We start from the raw sequence: 22,951 nt of genomic DNA on the forward strand, positions 1-22,951 counted from the left end.
TATACATATATATTATATACGGTATTGAAGAATATTTACGACGCTAATATTTTTTGCACTTAATTGTGAAAGATTATTATATACTTACTATTCAATAAAAACATCTATAAAAAAAAGTTTATATTCTGAAATATAACATGTATGACAGTGACACAAGAAATCCTAAACTAGTGTAGACCTCATCATCCTTGCAAATTACATATCATTATTAAGATGGATGGGATAGATTATCCCGAAGACCACATAGTGTGTTGTATATAGACCATGGGCGATCGCAGGGGGATCTTTGCTGCGAAATGTTAGACAGCGAAGGCCAGTTATCACTTATGCATGAGATACTAATATCGGAGACAGTGGTAGCGTGAAATCTATAATATCCTCTGCCCCGAGGCTGGTCACGATACCCCCTCTCCGCCCCCCAATCTTGTCTTTTTAACCATCGCCATCGGCTCTCCTGCATACTTCCAGTCTTGTGTAATATCGCCAATATAATATCGTCTGTATCCTGCTTATATCATATACAACTAATATCTATCTGGAAAATGCATTTCGAAATACCATGGAAGAATTTTGCTTAAAATCTTATAATCGATTGGCGATATCTTATAATAATTGTTTTGTAAAAATTGTTAACCAGCAAGGATGGTGGTAAATACAAGAACGGCACGTAATATTATTTTCAAAATAATGTGATAATAAATTCGTCTTTTGAAGGAAAACAAATATTTATGGTATTAAAAAATTATAGTGTTATCAAAATCAACATAATTTTGATTTTGATAACACCATAATTTTACATAAAGAAAACAATTTATACAAAAGAAAAATACTTGAATCAATTTATATATCAGAGAACATCAATTACAATTTAGAGAAATCAATTACACAGTTAATTTTAAAACAGATACTAAGAATTTAAACCAACATTATACAGAGATTTTAAGCAAAATAAATTTATAAAAATAATAGATAAATTTGTTACTAGTTACAATTAAATTTAATAATGGAATTTTGAGAATTAGAATAAATACCAAATTGAAACAAAAATGCAATTTAAAATAAAAAAATATATTAATTTTAAAACAAGGCAGACCAGTATGAGTGGGAGGATATAAATGGTTTGTTATATGGTGGTGTATTTTATACTGTTGATAATCTTATAGAGAAAAATAAATGTTAATGTTTTTAAATTTTAAATAAATAGGTAACTAGACTTAAGCTTAGTAAGCTTATTAATAATAAATATGACTGTTTAATAATTGACTGTTGGAATAGGTTTTGAACTTATAATAAAGAAAATGACCTGGGCAGAATAGCCTGCAATAGAAATTGTGAATTAAATTGAGGAAGAGTTTGTATTGAAGGTATGTTATATTATATAGTGAATAATGATGTTGTTGTAAATGTTTAAAAATGAAGATATAATATAAGCTGTTGAATATTTAGATGTCCTTGAAGATGGCTAAAATGGCCGAAACGTTGGACTAGTGAAAAATTAAGTGTTGAGACAGAATTGGATACTAATTTTTGATTTATATTAATAAATAATTACCTTGTCTCAAACAATTTTGAAATAATATAATTTAAAGGAAAAAAAATATTTAAAAAAAAACTTCTATATAAACTTATCAGTTTCAAGGTCAGAGTTACTAAAAAAAAATTAAATAAAATTAACAGCTTATTTTTAAAATATAAAACTAAGTTATTTTTTTAACTGATAACATGTTTCTGTTGATCCTAGAAAATAACCTATTTTGGGGATTGGTTAAATTTTTAACAAGAACCTTTTTCTTTTTCTTTTTTTTATTTCCATAAAAATTAGGTATAAAACAGTTTTTTGAAGTCCGTATACAAAATCTTGAAGAAACATAATATCTAAAACAAAGCTTTAATTATCTCATATCAAATCTTTCTGCAAAAGAAGAGAGAGCACATCTCAAATCAACAACCAAAAATAAATTGTTATTCACTCCTAATGAGTAATATACTCAGTATTATTTGTGTAGCGTTAAGGGAGGAAAGCTTCTAAAGATAATGTTTATCATACTGAATCGTTCCATAATTTTGGAATCATATTTATTCTAAATTCGGTTTAATAATAAAAGTTTTTAATGTAGCAATTATTTTTTTTTTTATAATTAAGTATTAGGCCCGGTTGTATCCCTAACCATCACATTTTAAACTACGGTTAGTTAAATCTCGAGTAAACTCAATAATTATCCGTAGTAGCAGGAAAGTTAACCTTAAAATCTCGCGGTAAACTTTAGCAGCAAAATATAGCCGGTTTAACTGAAATTTAAATTAAATCTACGTTTAAGTAGGTATGGATACAAGGAACCATTCATAGTTCCATTGTGAATCTGTTATCTAGGGTAGGTGTATTGTATTAATCCGTTTCTTTCCAAATTCAATAAAATATATTTGATTGAGGTCGACTATTTGACAGATGACGAAAACTTCAAAGAGTTAGTTGCTTGATGAAAAAATGATTTCATTATTTGTTCTAATAAATTATTTTTCACTGATTAAAAAAGCATATTTTTTAATGGCAAATATAATATGATAAATTCTATCTTAGCTGTGCGTAAGTAATGGAAAGAAAAACAGAAAACGTTTAATGTTTAACCAATATTCGGTTTCGAATTTTCGAGAACACTAGGGCGATCTACCGTCAATTATTTCAGTTTTTGATAACCAGGGCCCTGTTTCATAATAAAGTACAAATTAATACTATTAGTCTTGTAGGCCTCTATCTTAATTCAATTACACATACTTGTAAAATAGTAACTCGTACTTAGTATTTTTTTATTCCTGTAATATCACTAATAGTCATCCCTATCATGAAAAAAATAAGTATTAGTATTATTACCACACTAGTTTCTACACTCGCACTAAGAACTAATACTATTAGCTTTCATTGTGAAACAGGGCCCCTTTTTTTGGTTAGCAAAACTGTAGACCAGGAACAGGTCACTCCGTTACTGGAGTTTTACTAAACTCTTGGATAAACCAAAGTTATACAAATCTTAGTTTTACCGGAGATTGGTTCAACTAGCCTTGCTAGTTGCTTGTGCAATTATCTTTTGTTTGATTGTTTTATTTAACTTTGTTAAAACTACTCTCTCCTTATCGCTTTTTTTTTGTTTTTGGTTTTATTCCCCCTACGTGACCATTTCTGACATATTGAGAATTTTACCCTATAGCATTGGTACTCAACTTTTTTTCATAGGTGACAAACACGTGTTTGTCGTGGAGTCGCGTCCCATCCCTCCCCCCCCAAAAAAAAAAAAAATAAATAAATTGGGTTATGATTTCTTAGATTGTCGCAATTGTTACAAATTGAATTAAAGAACAATGAATGGATTCATCAGGTATATTTTAACATTTTGTTGTCATTCCTAGACGTTTCAAACACGTTGCAGTGTCTGTCGGCTAAAGCATTTGTTGAATTCTAATCATTTAGGTGTTAATAAAAAAAAAAAAAATTCAAAATTAATGAACTTCGGATCTGGTCCATTTATTGGCCTGGTTTAGTACATACTCCATTTATTGACCTGGTAAAATAAAAAATAAATAAATTTAAATATCATAGTTTATTAATGTTTAAAATTTTACATATTCAAATGTACTACATAATTTTCTTTTTCGGTACATAACTAATATAGAAAATCTAGTTCACTCGATACGGAACTATAAACGCCCAATACTAGTCCAAATACTTGCTTTGCCATATTTCCGAAAATACTAAAATAACGTGTTACCAAGATATAATAGAACATCTGATGTAAATTAAAAAATAAATGAATAAATTGCCGTATAATATGGCACATTACCGTATCAACAATAGCATTGCACACCGCGGTAGTGTTTAAAAAATTACTTAGTGCGGACTCAATTTTTCAAATGGGCGCCAAATTCAAAATGATTTAAAATAAAGTAACACCAGATCGGCCAACCACAAAAGACTAGCAGCCGCAGGTTGCTAAGGTGGCATCTCAACACATTCGGCTGCAACAGCTTCATCCTTCGTCCCTATCCCTGCCCTCCACTAACTATAGTTATAACGTACTTTTTTCGGGGGAGGGAGGGGAAGGAAAGGAGTGAGGGGCAGTATATTTGAATGTATAAACAGGTATAAAATCTGCTAATATATGTTATAATAAGAGCTCCTGTATTAACAATTTAACTTGCTTCCTCTGTCATAACTGACTCGTTCTGGATGAGACTTCCATTCGCTTGTCCCAAGCCTGACCGGATAGTGGGAGGCGGCCACTTCCTGCCGGCATCTTTCAAATTTATGTAGGACTTAAGACAGGAGTTAGGACTGAACTATGGGCTAAATACCAGGCGATGAAAGGGACCATTACTGCAGAAAAACACAAGCTAATGAGGCTTCGCGGCGTGATGTAGGGGCCTTCCTATAACGAGCAAGCCGTCGGAACGCCTGCTTTCCCACAGCTGGGCCATCACGGTACTGTTCGTGTCCCTAGCCCGAGGGGAGGACCAAGGATTCGGCGATGTTTGACGATCTGTGGGAGTTCCCATATGTCCTGGTGGAGATAGGTCCTCTCGGAATGTTCACAAGATAAGGATCACAAAAAGTTGGATATTTAAAATACAGTCAAAACAATTGAGCCCTATATTTTGAAAGTGGCCTAAGTCCATTTGTCAATTATTATTTCTGGTTGCCCGTGTTTACAAGCCAACTTCAAGTAATCAACCAATAAAGCATTAGAGGTTACTTATATTCCGAGTAAATACAATATTTATGGATACATAAGATTTAAGTGTTAGTTCAATAAATGATACCAAATGATAAAGATTTTGGCGTTGTAGAAATGTCAAAAAAAAAAAAAAATAATATGTAATTATAAGTATAATTATTAAAAAGTAATAAAGTATTGCTGAATTAACTATAAAATACACTGAAATGTCTTTTTAAATATAACCATTGCATAGGAGAAGTTTCATTTTTTCACTTCTTGATTATGATGAGATAAATATCAACTTGGGTGAATAAAAGAACGTAACTAATTCTACCGTATCATCAAACTCGAAAAATAGATTCGTGATCTTAAAGAATAATTGTATTCGTTAATGTTAAAAATAGATAGGAAGGCTGTGGAAATACATTTTCAATTGAATAAAAAATTATTTGATTACAAAATTATTGGAATAAAATTTTTTTTTTTTTTATCGTTTTTTTTTCGTACTCTTTATTAAGAGTAATAACATTATTAGGTCATACATCCATAATACAAGAAATATATTATGTATATTTTAGTGCATATACATAATACATTTCTTGTAATAAGCATGTTTGACCTAATAATGTATTCACTTTTAATGAAGGGTACAAAAAAATAAACTTAACTTACCCAACATAAGCTTTTTTTTTATCTTTTCAGATTTCTTATATATGAGGATATATTTTCAGACGAGTAGAAAACGGAAAACCTAGCGATTTTCAGATCGTGTATCAATTTATTTTAAATTTTTAGATTTCTAATATATCCCTTTATATGTTTTAGGAGTTACAGAAAATGAAAATACTATCGATTTTAAGATCACGTATCGCTATACAAGATCCGTAAATTCCTACCTCCTACATATTATCTCATTATCCGTTCTTATCTCTCAGACAGGTTATTTCAAGTAAATCACAACAGTGCTTATTCGTCCCTGTTTCCTCAGTCTGCTGGTGTACCTCAGGGTAGTATCCTTGGTCCTATCCTTTATACAGTTTTTACAGCTGACATCCCAACCCATCCTAACACTATTCTCACCACGTATGCCGATGACACATGCCCATTGTCAGTGAATAATGATCCTTCCATTGTATCCCAATCCCACATCACCACCCTCGAAGAATGGTACCAAAACTGGAGGATTAAAATAAATTCCAATAAATCCCACCAAATCACATTTACCCTTCGTCGTAAACCTTCTTGCCCTACAGTATCTTTTAATAATACCCCACTTATTCCTGTTAAACAGATCCGTTACTTAGGACTAAATCTAGACAAACGACTGATATGGAATCCTCATACAAGACTGAAAAGACAGCAAACTGCTCGTCGATTCCGACTAATACAACATTTACTAGACAAACGGTCCAAACTTCCATTCCATTACAAAAGACTGATCTACATGACTATTATAAAGCCTATCTGGTCATAATGAATTGAGCTATGGGGCTCCACTAAACCATCTAATTCTTCTTCTTCTCGAATTCTCGTTTCTAACCTTTCTTCTCCTTCACTACCTAATAATCCTCCTAGACGTCTGAAAAGAAGTTGGCCTTGAGATCTTCTCCTTTAGAAATGTATTTGGAGTTCTATCAATGGGTAGATTCTCCACATGTTTTTATCATATCATAATATCACTGACATCAAATTTACTTGATGTGTATATATGTATGCAGTTGTAAGTATCAATAAATAAATTATTAAAAAAAAAAAGAGATCACGTATCGATTTTACTCGTATTTTCAGAACAATTATAGATAAAATATTTTTAGAAATACGATTTCTATGACGATTCCTTGTACCAAATATAGCTACTTACCCTTCGAGTAGAGAGGCAATTTTTTCAGCTAAGGTCGCTTCTATACTTTCAATTCTTTTACCGGAATCCTCCTGCCCCTGAAAATGTAATTAGATAATTAGAATCTCGTGGTAAAATGTCTGTTGAAAGATATATGACCAATATAATCATATAGGGACGCATCCGTCATTGGACCTGTTCATCGTAGATATTAGAGGCCATTGGTGACTATTGGTGCTAAAATTACAGTTACAATGTATGTTTTAGACTTTCTTTTTTTTTTTTTTTTTTCGTTTTAGCCGCTTCACTACGATAAATTAACAGGGAGCTTTCCAGAAAAAAAAAAAAAGGCCGGATCCATGGCCCGTTGAAGTTTAGAGATCGTAAAAGACAGAAACTGTTGCTGGGGTGCACAGACTTGGGGCCACCCAGAACGACCGATTGTCTCCAACCTGTTGTGTATTTACATCAGCTGCACGCACCAAACTGCCACTCACGCATTTACTAAACATTGGCTAGGGAAGTTGTAAAAGGTTCATGATTGCAATTGGTGACATTACTTTAAGTATAATGATACTACAAAAGAATAATAATCAAGTATCATTTCTTCTAACAATAAAAATGAAGTGAGCAGTCTCGGAGCCGGAATGAAAAATATGACCTATTCATTATATCATAAATACATAAATATATAAATAGTTAATATTTGAAGAGTTATGAACATTACGGTCCGATTACTCATATAAAAGCAGTTAAATTAAATAAAATGTGTTAATATAAAAAAATTAAAATTATTAAATTTAAAGTTTTCAGAAAAAATAATACAAAAAAATAAACCATACTTTTCATTTATAAACTACGTATGATGTAGGTATAACAAATGAAAAATATATTATTTTATATAATATTTAAGCGTAGAGTATAATTAAATTGTCAAAATAGCTCTTCTAGAAATTGTATTTATTCAATGAGTCTTTTTTTATACATATAAATTGATTTAAAAGAAGATATTAATGTTTAAAAAATTAATTTAAAAAATAAACCAATTAATCTATAAAAATTCAAAAAACATTACGTGATGCTCTAACATACGATTCTTAGATGAATATTGGATATCAATTCTTCAATAAACTGTATTAAAATAGCTAAACTGAAAAAAAAATTACTAATTTAATGAAATTATAAATAAATATACCATATAATTTTAACAAAATATTAACAGCACTTGCATGCATTGCCTATAAAAATTTACAATTTAGAGGGTTTTGTTATAAATAAAAATAGTACGCCCATCGTGGGGCTCGAACCCACGACCCTGAGATTAAGAGTCTCATGCTCTACCGACTGAGCTAGCCGGGCCTTGCTAAATTTCAATATAATAAACTACAAATAATTAATTAACAATTAATAAAAAAAATAATAATATAAAAGTTTATTATTAATAATAAACCAAATAATAATAATTTTTTTTAATGTTTGTATTTTTATTCAACTTTTTAATTGAGTCATAATTCGAGTATTTTTAAAATGTTAAATTGTAAATATGATGTTTTATTAAATTGTAATTTAAACAATTTGATAAATGTGTTATTAATTAAATGTTTTAAGTGGAAATTGTAAATTCCATGTTAAAATACTTAAGTACGAAAAGAGCTCCTTTTTTCTTACGTGAGTTCACTTTTACAGAAAATGTAAAAGTGATGAAGATTAAGATAGTGAAGATGATGTTTCTTATAAAGTCAAAATCACATTGACATGGCTATGCATGAACTCAATTTAGAAACGTGTTTGAAAAAAATTGGATACAAAAATAACAAGATTGTTAGAATATTGACAGCATGTAAGCCCAAACGTTGGCTATTCTGTTTGTTAATTAAAATTAACCAAATAATCTATCCTATAATTGAAAAAAAAAATATTAATTTGGCTTATTATTATCAATAAAAAATTATATTATTATTTATGTTTTGTTAATTGTTTATTCATTATTTGTTGTTTTGTAAATTGTCATCGAACATGGCCCGGCTAGCTCAGTCGGTAGAGCATGAGACTCTTAATCTCAGGGTCGTGGGTTCGAGCCCCACGTTGGGCGTAATTTTTTTTTTTAAATGTTTTATAACAAAAATATTTTAAATAAATACCTACGGTCATGCACACCAATACTTTTTTAATATTTTGAGGAAATATTGACGATTTTTTTATTTTATAATTTTATTCTATTAGTAATTATGTTTTGACAAAATTTAAAAAAAAAAAATTGAAAAAATACAGAATAATAAAATGATTGTTCCTGAAGACCGTAGGGCATTCTGTTCGTAAATTAAAATTAAACTTGATTTGGAAATGTATTATATTTTAATATTTCAGATTTACTCAAGTTTAATGCCAATATTTAACGGTTTAAATTTACATTTACATTTTGGGCATAAGACCCTCACTATATTAATATAAAGTAATTTATAAGTTCAATTTTATAGCCAATATTTTTATATTAAACATTTATTTTCTGTATTCTAGTATATATAAAAAAATATTTTAAAATATATATTTTTACCTAATATAGTTTTACACTTTCATTTCTTCACAACTTAATTTTATTATGATTTATTTATTATTTTTTTCAGGGAGTGCGGTGGAACTATGCTGCTAAGACCAAGGACTCGGGTTCGATTTTGGTGTGGCAGATATTAAGTTTCTGTTGCATTGTAGCCTTGAGTCAATCCTGTGGTTTCTAGAGCCCCCTGAAGTCCACCCAGCCTCATAAAGTAGGTACCATTAATTAGGGACCTTTTTGTATGACTGTTGTTTTAAAAACAGTACTTCCTTATAAAGTACTGAACCCATGAGACCCTTCATGATTCCTGACGGTACAAATTATTATTTTTTATTAGTGCATGCTGGAAATTATAACATTCAATATGTCTATAAAAGTATATAAAACTTTTATACTAAATAAAATATTTATGTCTGTACACTGGAAAAAAAAAGATATATGAGATATGCAAAAGTGAAATAGAAAGCATAAAAGACAATACAAAAAGGAAAAGACGAAAGAAAGAAAATTGAAAAAGCAACAAAAAGAAAAAAAATTGTAATGAAACTTAAGTTATATATTTTTTTTATCAATTCATTTTTATCAATATTAATATCATATTTTATTTGAATGATCATTTATCCTTTATATAGCATGGCTTAGTAAATAAATATTTTTTCTCTTGTTGAGCTGTTTTGTATATCTATTTTGTATGTATTTTTCAGACTGTTGGTGTGAGATGTGCTATCTACAGTATGTTTTTCGAGCTCGGATCGATTCCCACCTCCAGCCCGATATAACTGGACTATTATCCATATTAGAGAACTCTATTTGTGACATTGCCTACTGGCAGAGAGGAGAGGACGACTATTTATAAGATATTGGCTACGACAGAACAGGTGATGGGACAAGGTGTCACCTATTCCTGGGACCTTTCAGATTCAGTCTATTGTCTCGTCTTACCTCTCCTTACTGAAATAAATCCCCAAGGCCGGGAGACATCTGTCTATGAGTCTGAAAGGTTTTTAATTTATCGGTTCTCTGTATGATTTCTACTTTTGCTCTGCTACGTACGAAGTAAATTTTGCGATCTTGAAAAACACGAGTTTTTAATGGAAAATAAATTGCATGTAAACTACATGATAAAACTTGAGGTTTAACAAAAACTGTAGTATTAGATAGTATATATAAAAAAAGAAAGAAAATAGACAATAAAATTATCTGATATATGGACTATGATTGGGAAAGGGTAATATATATATATACATAACATCTCAAAATTATAACAAAATAAAAAGTATACATTACAAACTGACAGAATATGGATCGTCCAAACACTACTTTTAGAGATTCCACATAACTAATACTGATTTCTGTAATTGTGATGGATAAAACTTCACAAGCTTTTAATCACTTACTTTTCGACTGCACTCTGAACGATCAACAAAGATCAAATTTAATAAAAACCTGCATAACGCACGGAGATACATGGCCACTTAAGCAATCTGAAATCTACGGAAGATACAAAAAAGAGGTAGTGCACTCTATCTCTAATATAGGTGTAGCCCAAATGTCATCATCATATGTACCTCTTAGATAATAACAATTAATTTAATTATATTTTGTTCTAATTCCCACATCTGCACTGTATTTATATTTATTTATTTTTATTGTCTATATACTTTTAATTCTTATCTATTGTATTAAATAATTAGTTGCTTTCTCTAATCACATCTTTTAATTGCATTATTTTAGTTATTTTTCTGTTATCTTTTCTTTTAATATTTTTAGTATGGTATTAATATTAATATCCCTAATATTAAATGATTAAATATGGCTAAAATGTATTAGGTTTTTGATTGGTTAGAATTAACGAGTTAATATATTACTCTCTTATAAATACTGGACTGCCAAAGAGATTATAATGTGACAAAATTATTTTCAATTAGATTATTTGTCATTATAAGACACAAGGCGTTGACGTGAGCGAGGGGGCGTTGTGTATACGCGACAGTGGTATTGTTGACGACCCTTCCAAACAGTGAGGTTAGGTAAACATTCAGAGTGTAAACGTACAGAAATAACACCCAGCAGAGACCTCCCAGTCCGCATCTCCTGTGTCAGTCTCTATGAGGGTATACGATTCTATATCTGTTATACTTCATTATATAAGGAATAATCAATATCATAATAATAAAATAGGCAAAGGAAATTTAAAGGTTCGATACTAGGTGTATTCATGGTGTGTTAAATGTAAAATGTTTTACCATGTTAAATTTTATAAGTATAGGATTGTGAGCAGCCCTATTTAAAGTTATGTTAAATGCATAAGAGCTCCTAGTGGATTTTCTGAGAACTTGTTTTATAACCTTTCTTCCAAAAATTTTTATTGTTTATTTTTAAGTTTTTATTAATGTAATTTATTACAATATATCTAAATTGAATGAAAAGTGGAAGTTATGTTATAGTTTGGCCACTGAGTGCCTTGTTGATCTTCTAACTAGGGAGAAAGTGATTCAAAATGAGCTAATTTACAACTGTCATTGCATTATTAGTTTTTAATACATCTTAAACAATATTAATACACAATCAAAACACAAACAAGCAAGTAATCGACGAACTAAACGGTGATGAGCTCAGCGTGACCTCATTCTTCATTTAACAGACCTAGTAACAGACTCTCAACCATGTTATATGTTATATCGTATTAACATGGTAGAAGAAGGAAATATTTATCCATTTAACATAAATTTTTCAATTTAGCACCCTTTAACATGTTAAACTAAAGCTCATGAATACCCCTACTATCTCTGCCTATTTGACGATCATTTTCAACATCCACAAGGACTTCACGAAGTGGAAGTAAAAGTGGTGTCACTTCCAACCACTATATACAAATATATATTCCCTTCTAAATTTCTTTTATAAATTAGACGATTTTTTCTTTTATCATACTGTTATTATTAATTCATTTTATTCTTTCTAACAGCTTATTAAAACCCATATCCATAGATTTGTATGATATGCAGATGGAAAATTAATAAACGAATAATATAAAAATTAATATACAGAAAGAATGATCAATAAAAACACTCTAATGACCATTCAATAATACTGTAATGGTATATTTGACTTTCAGAAGTAAATAAATACTGAAGAAGCTATATTTGTTCAAAATTATAGCCGATGATCAGAATGGTTACTTTGATAAATTTGAGTCCCGCTTCTGGGATTGTCCCACACTGGATTATTATAGATTCTGGATTCCTTTAATACAATTTTAATAACCCCGTGTTGTGGCTGAAAGCCCGCCATTATGTGAGGATACTATGAACGACTATCAGGGTAATTGTAGGGCGTTGGGACATAATTAAGGCTCGGGTATTATTTTCCATGAGCTTGGGCAGTGACATTTAGTCTATGCTATGTTTAGTTTCGATTAAGACGACCATCAATAATCTCGTCTATTTTCGTTATTACACGAAAGCTCCGTCTCGACTCTGGGGAGGATGGTAAAATTACAGCGAGTCAGAAAATGTCGAAGTATTGGGTTGTAAAATAAGTTCGTAGCGTTTTTCAATATTTTAATTTAATCCTGTCTGAGTTTATAAAATCATGTTTACATATTCTAAAAAAGTATTAGTTAAGGTGCTTCTATGCATCAGTTTCAACCGAGATTCCTTATCTTTAAGTAGTATTTTTCTTGCTCAAAATGGAAGAAAAAAAAAATTCATTAAAAAAGAAAAATCCGCTGCACAGATGGTTAACAAAATTTGCAGTGTGTATGGCGATGATGCTTTTGGAGAAATCATCGTCCGTAAGTGGTTTGCTCGGTTCAGAACTGGTAATTTTAACTTGGACGAAACAAAGCGCTCGAGTCGTCCTTCAACTGTTGATGATGACCAAATTCAAGCATTGGTGATAGACAACCCACAATCTATTACACAGGATATCGCAGAAACGCTTAACATATCTCATGCAAGTGTCTCATAATCGCAAAGGCATAGTTTTTCATCACTCTAACGTCCGTCCTCACGTGTCTTTGCGGACCCGGCAGAAATTATTGGAGTTTGGCTGGGATGTGATCTCTCACCCACCCAATTCACCAGACCTTGCCCCAACAGATTTTCAGTTATTTCGGGCCTTTCAAAACTCTCTTTACGGAAAACAATTTAATTCGCTCGAGTACTGCATAACGCACTTAAAAGTTCTGGGAGGACAGAACTAAAAAATTACATGAAAGATGACAACATGTAATAGATCAAAATGGTTCATATATAATTAATTAAAAATATTTACAAGAATCTGAAGTTTTTATTGAAATCACCAGTAAAAAACGCTATAAATTTATTTTACAACCCAATAAGTTAAGTTTTTTTACAAGCTATAGAACATTTTAAAATTCTGAATAATATAACTTTTACAATCGTTCTCCCTGTATAGTTATTTTATATATTTTAATGTATTTGTATATATTTTCAATATTAATTACTTTTATATATCTATTTATTAATTTTTTACTTTTTTAAATATATTTTTTTTATATTTTATATTTATTATCAGGCTTTTGATCGAGTCTGACACCTAGGAATGCTATACAAGATCCCTACATATTTCTTCATCATCCGTTCTTATCTCTCACAGATTATTTGGATTAAATCACGCTTATTCATTCATCCTACTTTCCTCAGTCTGCTGGTGTACCTCAAGGTGGTATCCTTGGTCCTATCCTTTGTACAGTTTTTACAGCACACATCCCAACCCATCCTAATACTATACTCACCACGTAAAGCGATGACCCATGTACATCCCACATCACCACCCTTGCACTATAGTGCCAAAACTGAAGGTATGTTTTGTCCAATAAATCCCACCAAATCACAGATTGTGTGAATAACTCTTTTGTTATAGCGATGTTTTTTAAATCTCACTGTAAAAATAAAAAAATAAAAAAAATAACTAAATCAACTAATTTCAATTATCTTCTGTACGGGTGTTGTTAAGTGAACCTGAAATACCTTTTAACTTGTCGGTTTCTTACACATTCTAAAATCGGTACATAAATACAGAATTGACAGTATAAATACAGAATTGACTTTTTTTTCTCTCCAAAGAAACGTTTCTTCTGAGATACTTTCCATAAAAATATTTTTACTGGACAAGGAAAAAATAATCGATATCAGTTAGATGTCGCTAAAGTGAAGGAAGAGCGGGCACAGATGGCGGACGGAAATAACTTGGCCCGGCCAGTTCCAGATGTCCGCGATCTAGTCCCTTCATTCACTTCCGCTCCTTCAATGACCTCACCGCAATACTCAAAGTCACAAATAGATCTTGTCGCTCGTACCGTCGCTACAGAGAGCCGTGGAATCTAGGGCCAGTCTGAGAACTGCACAGGTAGGAGTAGGGGTAATGCGATTCACTACAGTAACACTGTAATAGTAAATAGATAATAATAGTAAATAAAATACAATATTTAAATAAATTAATTAATTTTGGTAAGAATGGAAAAAAAATAAATCTTTATAATTTTTTATAAATATCTTAACGATACGGATTCGCCATGGGAGGGGTATGGGGTATCAGTTCCAACCATTAATTTGAAAATTCACATAAATGGTAAATTTGAGACCATATTTCAAACTTTGATGAGCACATTGAAACATTATTCTAAAATAAATACAGTAATTCAAAAATAGTATCAATAACTTTGTTCAGTTGCACCTGCTAAAACTAGGGTTTGTCCAATATTTTAGTAAAACTCCGATAACATAGTAACCTATTTCTGGTCAACAGTTTCATTAACTGGGTTATCAAGGTAATCTTAAACTGAGATAACTGCCTTCCTATATGTTAATTCAATTCCTATATGTTAACCGCCAATTTTGACAGTCGAAATCTATGAAAATATTCAACCACGGTAAAAAAGATTTTTTCGAGGACAGAATACTTTATTTTTTCATTAACAAATCCTCAAGGAACTTTGAAGTGGTCAAGCAAAAAAATGGATTGACGCTAATGTATAATGACCTAGATCTATTTTTTATTTTATAAAGTATGTACATAATAAATATTTTTTAAAAATCGTAATAAAAACTGATTTAATTTTGTTTGATATCAGTGCTAGGAACGGACAAACATTCAAGTATTTATAAGATGGTCAGAGTGCGGTCACTTAGAATAAAAACTATTTACTGACTCTCAATTTAGGTCTTCATCTGAACTAAAATAAAGAGATACTAAACAAATAATGGTAATGTAAGAGTATAAAGGTATCAAATAAAAAAATACATAAAGGTGGATGTATGAATGGACTTTTACGGGTAAACATAAAGTAGTTATAAATAATGTAACTTTTTAATATAATTAGTTAATTATATAATTTCTTTTATGCATAATTTTTATATGAATACTAGCAAACCCGACAATGCTCTGCAATTGTTAGATTTATAGATATAGATCGATTAATTATATACAATTGAAAGTTTGATATCAATAAATATAAGTTGTTATTTATATATTAGATTAATAATTTAATAAATTGCTTATTATACGTATCTATGTGGAAGTGGGCATCTCAGTGTTAAGGCACTCACTAATAATTCCAAGATCCCGGGTTCGAATCCGGCTGTGGCGGATAGTTATTTTTTGTTTCACTGTAGGCGTTGAGTGAACCCTGTGGGTTTGGGGGTCCTCTGGGGTAAACTTAGCCTAAGAAAGCATTAAAAATCACCTCCTTGCACAACCGCTGGTATAGTAACAGTACTTCCTTGTAAACTATTTTTTTTAATTATATCTATTTAGTTTATAGCGGTAAATAACATTATATAATAAAAAATATATGGTGAAAAAAAGATTACATCTAGAAACTCTTAAACATGAATTTTCTAAATAAACGGAAAATAAAATTTGTTGGCCCAAAATGTTTTCAAACATGACTCAACCAATCCTCACGCAACTTTGAAGTGGATTAGGGCTCTATATATAAACTGAATCAAAAGACACAATCCGGATGTAATTAAACAAATTAAAACCGGAGATATGAAATAAAACTTTTGGAAAGTTTTTCTTTATTTGTAACCAATATATCACCTGTATAAGGGCATTAAATCTAAATTTTGCCTGAAAGCAAAAATTCAGTTTTTAACAGTTATTATAACAAAGAAATAAGATAAAATACATAAGAATTATGAACGAATATATGAACAATGATAGAGAACTGTTTTGAAAAATAGTATTTAAGGGTTTCACTACAAGATTACTTCAAACCTCATTACGTTTTTATAGTTTTTTGTGAATATAATCTCGTTTAAGGAAATCAATTATACTATACTATACTAATATACTTTCTTATTATTCGGAAAGAGAAAAATCGATCATAATCGTGAAAAATGTATATTTTCTGAGCTACACGTCAAAAATGCTTAAATTTTGCTAATAATAATAATAATGAGGGCCTAACGAACCCGAAGGTTCGATGCCGATACCACTAATTTCTCCCTACATACATCCAATGATGTCCCTCCAAACCCAATTCTAAACTAAATTAGTTTTAACGTAATCCTCCCATCTACGTTTCGGTCTACCCCTCGGCCGTTACCCGTGTAACATTTTAAGGATAAGCCCGAATTCTATAACTTCAATTATATTTACCGGGTGTAGTTCCCTTAGTGCAGTGTTGTGTAGTTTTATAAATTCTTCCATTAATTCATTTCAGTCCGAATATTTTACGTAATACTACTTTATTTTCGAAAACCTTATTGCCCAGTTCATCCCTTTGTGTACGTGCCCACGTCTCGCTTTCATAAAGTACAGTGGGAAGGATAATAGTTTTGTAAATTCTAATTTTTAAGTTTTTGTATAGAAGGCGCAAGCTAAGTAGTTTCGAAATCGGAAAATAACATGCATTTTCTACCATTAACCTCGCTTTAATTTTGTTATCAATTTCGTTTTTTCTAGGTGCCATAGAATCTTTTTTATTTTTAATATGTTTATTTTCTTTATCCTTCTCTTTGTATATATTTAGAGAAAGATTTTATTAATTTTTATTTCCTTTTTTCTCATTTATTTATTTATTTGTATTGTCTTAATTTTCTGTTTTTATATATTTATTTTTCTGTATTTATATGCATTTTTCATTTATTTTTATTATGTTAATTTTCTTTATCCTTATGTTTATATATATTTAGAGAGAGATTTTATGTTATTTTATTATTGTTTGAATGTGATCAGTGATCACTATTACCCATTGCCCAACAACGTTGTGGTAGATTGTAGAAAAAAAAAAAAAAAAAAAAATCTAACGGGCTAAATACTGAGAGCCCATGTTTTTCGCCCCCCCCCCTTTCCATCAATAACTGTAGTTGACATAAGAGCTTTTTAACTAACGAGTGGTTGGTCATTATTAATCTACTTATAATGATACGTTGGTAAGCTGTTTTGGCTACCTCTTTTACCCCATTCTTACACAGTTATATGTTCCAGCCTTTTTTCGATTATTACAGATCGATTATGAAATTCCTGTTAATGTTTGCCGGACTGTCAATTACGCCTTCATATTCAGTCCTGGGCTATTATTCAGTCTTATCTCTCTCAGATGAGGCTCCGTAATTTTTTTTTTTTTCCATTTTCGTCTCCCATCCCAATTTTACCCGGAACCCATCGAGTCATTATCGATTAATCGCCGTGAGTAGAACTCGAAATCAGGACCCTGGAACCTTTTACTTATTTTCGTTTATTTATTTTCTTTTCATTTTTTTTTTTTTTTTTTTTTTTGTACTCGTTTCGACCGTCCTCTCCCGACGGAGGAGTCGTAAGAAATGGCAATCAAGACGTCGGTGGCAGTGAAGGATATGTGGTTAGCGGGGCATTAAGGGGGAGATGAGTAAAAAGGCGATGGGGCTATCTGAGCCAAGGATCTATGGCCCCCTAAAAACAGGGGCAGCCCCCTTAATTATAGCAAGGCCGGCTCATTACCGGCTCGGGAGTCATTATGGGAGTTATAATGGACTCCCGATCCCTATTCACATAGTGCCTTCAGAGGACTCATATTCCAGTTCCTAATATGGCTCCCAGAGAGCCCTGATACTGCAAATCACTTGCCCTTCCATTTGATCTGGACAATTGGACCCGTTCTGTTCTCAACCAAAGGCTGTATCACCCCAGCTGGTAGACCAAGTCGATATGTCTCATTAAATTAAGCTTAAACTACTGGTCCTACCTATATAATTTTTGGCCTGTGACTGACTTTCCAAAGCGCAAAAAATTATTGGCATCACAGATCACAACTTATACAAAGTATAACATACTGTAAAAACTCTGCAACTCGAAACTCGATTAGTCGAAGTTGATGGCAGATTATTATGATGAAATCACCAAGACTTATTCTCTGGTATAATGTCGATTATTTACCTACAAATACCGTATAGATTATTTATAATTTATGTTTTTTCTTCTTCTAATTTTTACTAATTCAAAGTTTAAATGGACAATATTAATACTAAAACTAATACTGTAGATAATTATTAATTTATAATTTTTATTAGATTATACTACTACTATGAACTAATCCAGCTTCTCCACTCAAGTCATGAGTGCATAGGGCTCAAGCGCTCTCAACCGCGGCCTGGAGAGAAGAGCTGGGATCTCATGGAGTCGTGCCTTGCCGTTCACAATGGAGTGGCAGGCTTGGCTCATAGTTTCATCTCCTGCAGAATGTAAGTATTGTATATAACTGGAAATGTGTATCTATTTTATTGTAAATTTAATTTAATTTTCTTTGTCTTTGTCTATAAATTATTATATGATCAATTTTATTTTATTATATTTTTGACATAATATTCATATTTTTATTTATACAAATAATCATAGTATTTTCTTTTATTTATATATTTTATTATTATTATTAATTAAATTTAATTTATTATCTCTTTTAATCAAGTGAGTACTATTCTTATCATTTCCTTTTTTCTTTTATTTCTTTATATATTGTAAGAATGAATATTTGAACACTAATATTTAATGCCTTTTATTTGTGATAGATTGTATTAATTCTCTTTAATTAAATAAAATATAACGGAAAGAGGAAAAAAATATGTACTAAATGTTGATTATATATATATTTACTAATAGGGTGCAAATTATTTATGCAATTATTGTTATATTGTTCATTAAATTAAAAAATTAAAATCTGTACCCCTACAGCTTAGGGTTCCAGAACACACAGGGTTGACAATATTGTTCATATTACTAATTTAAAATTCATACTATTAATTTATAATTTATACTGAATTATTTTATTCTACTAATTTATAATTTATACTCGATTATTTATACTACTACTCTATACTAATAGAATGTAAATTATTTATCTAATAATCTACTAATTTATTACAGAATTGATGCTTTAAATATTTGTTCATTGATACAAATATTATTGAATGTAAATAATTAAGCAGTAATCAGCTAAAAAAATTTGTTCTAAATAAATATTTTCTTCGCGATTTTATTAAGGTGAAGTACGTTCGCTAAACTTGAGAGATTGGAAGCAACGTTGTTCGACAAATGTCCAAGTTTCCCCCATCGGACTCGATGAGTACCCCATCCTGAATAAGTAGTGCAAGTCATGACCGGTGTTCCTGATGGACTGATGGACTAAGGGTACGACTCATCACGCGATCTGGAAAAGTTTCAATTAAGAAAGAATAGCAAGAGAAGAGAGGGAAACGTTGCAGTGATTCTGGGATTGCGTGTGTCATCATAAGGCGCAACCCCAATGGAATAACTAGATTCCCCCCCTCCCCCAAGGGTCATCCATCATTGCCATATGGTGAATCCATAACAGAATCTTGACCCCTTAGTCAGGAATCGGGTAGAGAATCATATTCTGATCCCATCTCCTTCAACCTGATAACCGAATTTATCAGAGGTCAGTTTTGAATAATAATCAAATCATATTGCCGGGATGAGGGTTTCGGATATTTATAGGGGTCAGGTCGAAGCGTGATTCCTTCAAAAAGAATTCTGAATTGAATTTATATATAATATTCTTATTCTACTCTTCAACTGCATTATATTTTTTTTATGGAATTGTACAATTCGTTATTACGTTCAAAATTTGGAAAAAATTTCATTAAAAATTAATTTATCTTCTGGAATACTCAACTGTAGAATAATAACAGTAATATAAAACCAGCAACATTTGCTAGGATGCTTTATAGATTAGTTAAATATAATACTATTCCGTTATTTATGAATAAAAACCTATCTTAGATTAAAGACAAGCAAAAATGATATATTACAAAATGATAACATTTGGATTAATGACATGAAGACCGGTACCCATTGCTACTGACTTTAATTTATTTCACTAATTTGGAGCTCCCTCATTCAGCTTCTTTTTAGTATTCGGTATACAGGTCTTGTGTGACTATAAAGTTTATTGTCAAATTTATTTTATGATGTTTTCATGTGGTCTTGTACTTAGAGTATCTATAAGTCTATGTGCATTGTGTTGTTACTGACGTAGCATAGTGATCCGAAAAGATTTAGAAAAAACAGTTAACGAGAAATGTTTGCAACTTGTTTATTCGAGTTTCTTTTGTTATCCCATGAATTTGCGAGCTCTATGTATAATTTGGTTTCAGTAAGATATTCCTACGGAGGTGCTAGAACAGAAAAATAAACAAAACACAAACATTTTATGAATTTTTTAACAATTCAAACAAGGTTGAATTAGGAATATTTTTTTTTTTATATTTTACTTTAATATAGTATTTAGTACATTTTTAATTTGTCAAGTAATATGACAGTCGACAAAATATCTATGGTGCAAAGATGTGCTTATACATTTTTCATGGATCCAACTAAAACGAAGGGGTATTCTTTTTTTTTTTTTTACAAAAGTAAAATGAAAATGAACAGCACAATGTAAAAATAATGGTTGATCATGAATATTATTAATAGTACCAATGTTGTTCGGATATGTATACGCACTCTGTAATGTAAAGTTCTTTCTACTCGTAAGCTATTTGCTATTCTTATAGGCAAGTGAAGTTAGGCTTCTGTTAACTACTCTACATTCAAACTAATGTAGAATCATCAGAACTATAAATTACAAATATCCTTAGAGGGAGGAGTATAATGGAATAGGCTAGAAAAAGTGAAGCCAAAAATGCGGGCCTTATGGGCTTGGAGGGATGTGGCAGAGGAGTAAGGAAAGAGTTTGAACTAATTACAAACTGCCTTCTGTTTCAGTTTAGATTGCAATAGCGGACACTCCTATTAGCCTTAACGTAAACCTTCCTTTTGTGGGCGTGGCTTCAATTTTGCTTTGAAGGAGAGTAGAGTTATGGCATCATCCTGTGAATATGATATTCACGAAGGAAAAAATGCTGTACATCACACATCAACAGTTCAAAAGGATCAACTGGGCTCAACACAATCAACCAGAGAAGGTATATTATTCCAATTCATCTGAACACATTAAAAGAAAATATTAGGTTACTTAACCACAAGTAAAAAAAACAAACTAAAAATAAAAATAATAATAAACGTGATTTAAAAAAACCGAAGAAAAAAGGAAGTGAAGATGTATAGCTAAGGCTATAATTAAAAAAAATCAACCAAAGAGAAAACCGCAGATAAATTTTTAAAATTTAAATGTTTAAAGTTTTAGATTAATTATATATGTTGCAAAAATTTAAAAATAACAACCTAATTGTGTTTTAATATCTTTATCTTAATTTTATAATGTGGTAGCAGCTAGGACCAACGTGATTTTAGAATAAGATTTAATTTTAATATATATATATATATACAAGATCCCTACATATTTCTTCATCATCCGTTCTTATCTCTCACAGATTATTTGGATTAAATCACGCTTATTCATTCATCCTACTTTCCTCAGTCTGCTGGTGTACCTCAAGGTGGTATCCTTGGTCCTATCCTTTGTACAGTTTTTACAGCACACATCCCAACCCATCCTAATACTATACTCACCACGTAAAGCGATGACCCATGTACATCCCACATCACCACCCTTGCACTATAGTGCCAAAACTGAAGGTATGTTTTGTCCAATAAATCCCACCAAATCACAGATTGTGTGAATAACTCTTTTGTTATAGCGATGTTTTTTAAATCTCACTGTAAAAATAAAAAAATAAAAAAAATAACTAAATCAACTAATTTCAATTATCTTCTGTACGGGTGTTGTTAAGTGAACCTGAAATACCTTTTAACTTGTCGGTTTCTTACACATTCTAAAATCGGTACATAAATACAGAATTGACAGTATAAATACAGAATTGACTTTTTTTTCTCTCCAAAGAAACGTTTCTTCTGAGATACTTTCCATAAAAATATTTTTACTGGACAAGGAAAAAATAATCGATATCAGTTAGATGTCGCTAAAGTGAAGGAAGAGCGGGCACAGATGGCGGACGGAAATAACTTGGCCCGGCCAGTTCCAGATGTCCGCGATCTAGTCCCTTCATTCACTTCCGCTCCTTCAATGACCTCACCGCAATACTCAAAGTCACAAATAGATCTTGTCGCTCGTACCGTCGCTACAGAGAGCCGTGGAATCTAGGGCCAGTCTGAGAACTGCACAGGTAGGAGTAGGGGTAATGCGATTCACTACAGTAACACTGTAATAGTAAATAGATAATAATAGTAAATAAAATACAATATTTAAATAAATTAATTAATTTTGGTAAGAATGGAAAAAAAATAAATCTTTATAATTTTTTATAAATATCTTAACGATACGGATTCGCCATGGGAGGGGTATGGGGTATCAGTTCCAACCATTAATTTGAAAATTCACATAAATGGTAAATTTGAGACCATATTTCAAACTTTGATGAG

General features: G+C 30.9%; 1 protein-coding gene, 1 long non-coding RNA gene and 2 other non-coding genes across 5 annotated transcripts in view; 2 read left to right on the plus strand and 2 right to left on the minus strand.

Moving 5' to 3' along the window:
- Nucleotides 1-22,951, minus strand: part of LOC106692388 (uncharacterized) — a 303,170-nt gene that overhangs the window by 193,126 nt on the left and 87,093 nt on the right. For both annotated transcript variants that reach the window (XM_067047039.1, XM_067047040.1), the window contains exon 2: nt 6,568-6,644. In XM_067047039.1, the coding sequence (XP_066903140.1) occupies nt 6,568-6,644 (77 nt within the window). The remainder of the gene's footprint in view (nt 1-6,567; nt 6,645-22,951) is intronic.
- On the minus strand, nt 7,833-7,905 carry TRNAK-CUU (transfer RNA lysine (anticodon CUU)). Its single transcript has one exon. It is a non-coding gene; the product is annotated as a tRNA-Lys (tRNA).
- Nucleotides 8,566-8,638, plus strand: TRNAK-CUU (transfer RNA lysine (anticodon CUU)). Its single transcript has one exon. It is a non-coding gene; the product is annotated as a tRNA-Lys (tRNA).
- Nucleotides 9,180-21,476, plus strand: LOC136795679 (uncharacterized). Its single transcript, XR_010843305.1, has 4 exons — nt 9,180-9,311; nt 9,805-9,978; nt 18,625-18,795; nt 21,335-21,476. It is a non-coding gene; the product is annotated as an uncharacterized lncRNA (long non-coding RNA).

This window comes from Halyomorpha halys, unplaced genomic scaffold (assembly GCF_000696795.3).
Source record: "Halyomorpha halys isolate HHAL.00 unplaced genomic scaffold, Hhal_1.1 Scaffold54.1, whole genome shotgun sequence".
NCBI classification, from domain to species: Eukaryota; Metazoa; Arthropoda; class Insecta; order Hemiptera; family Pentatomidae; genus Halyomorpha; species Halyomorpha halys.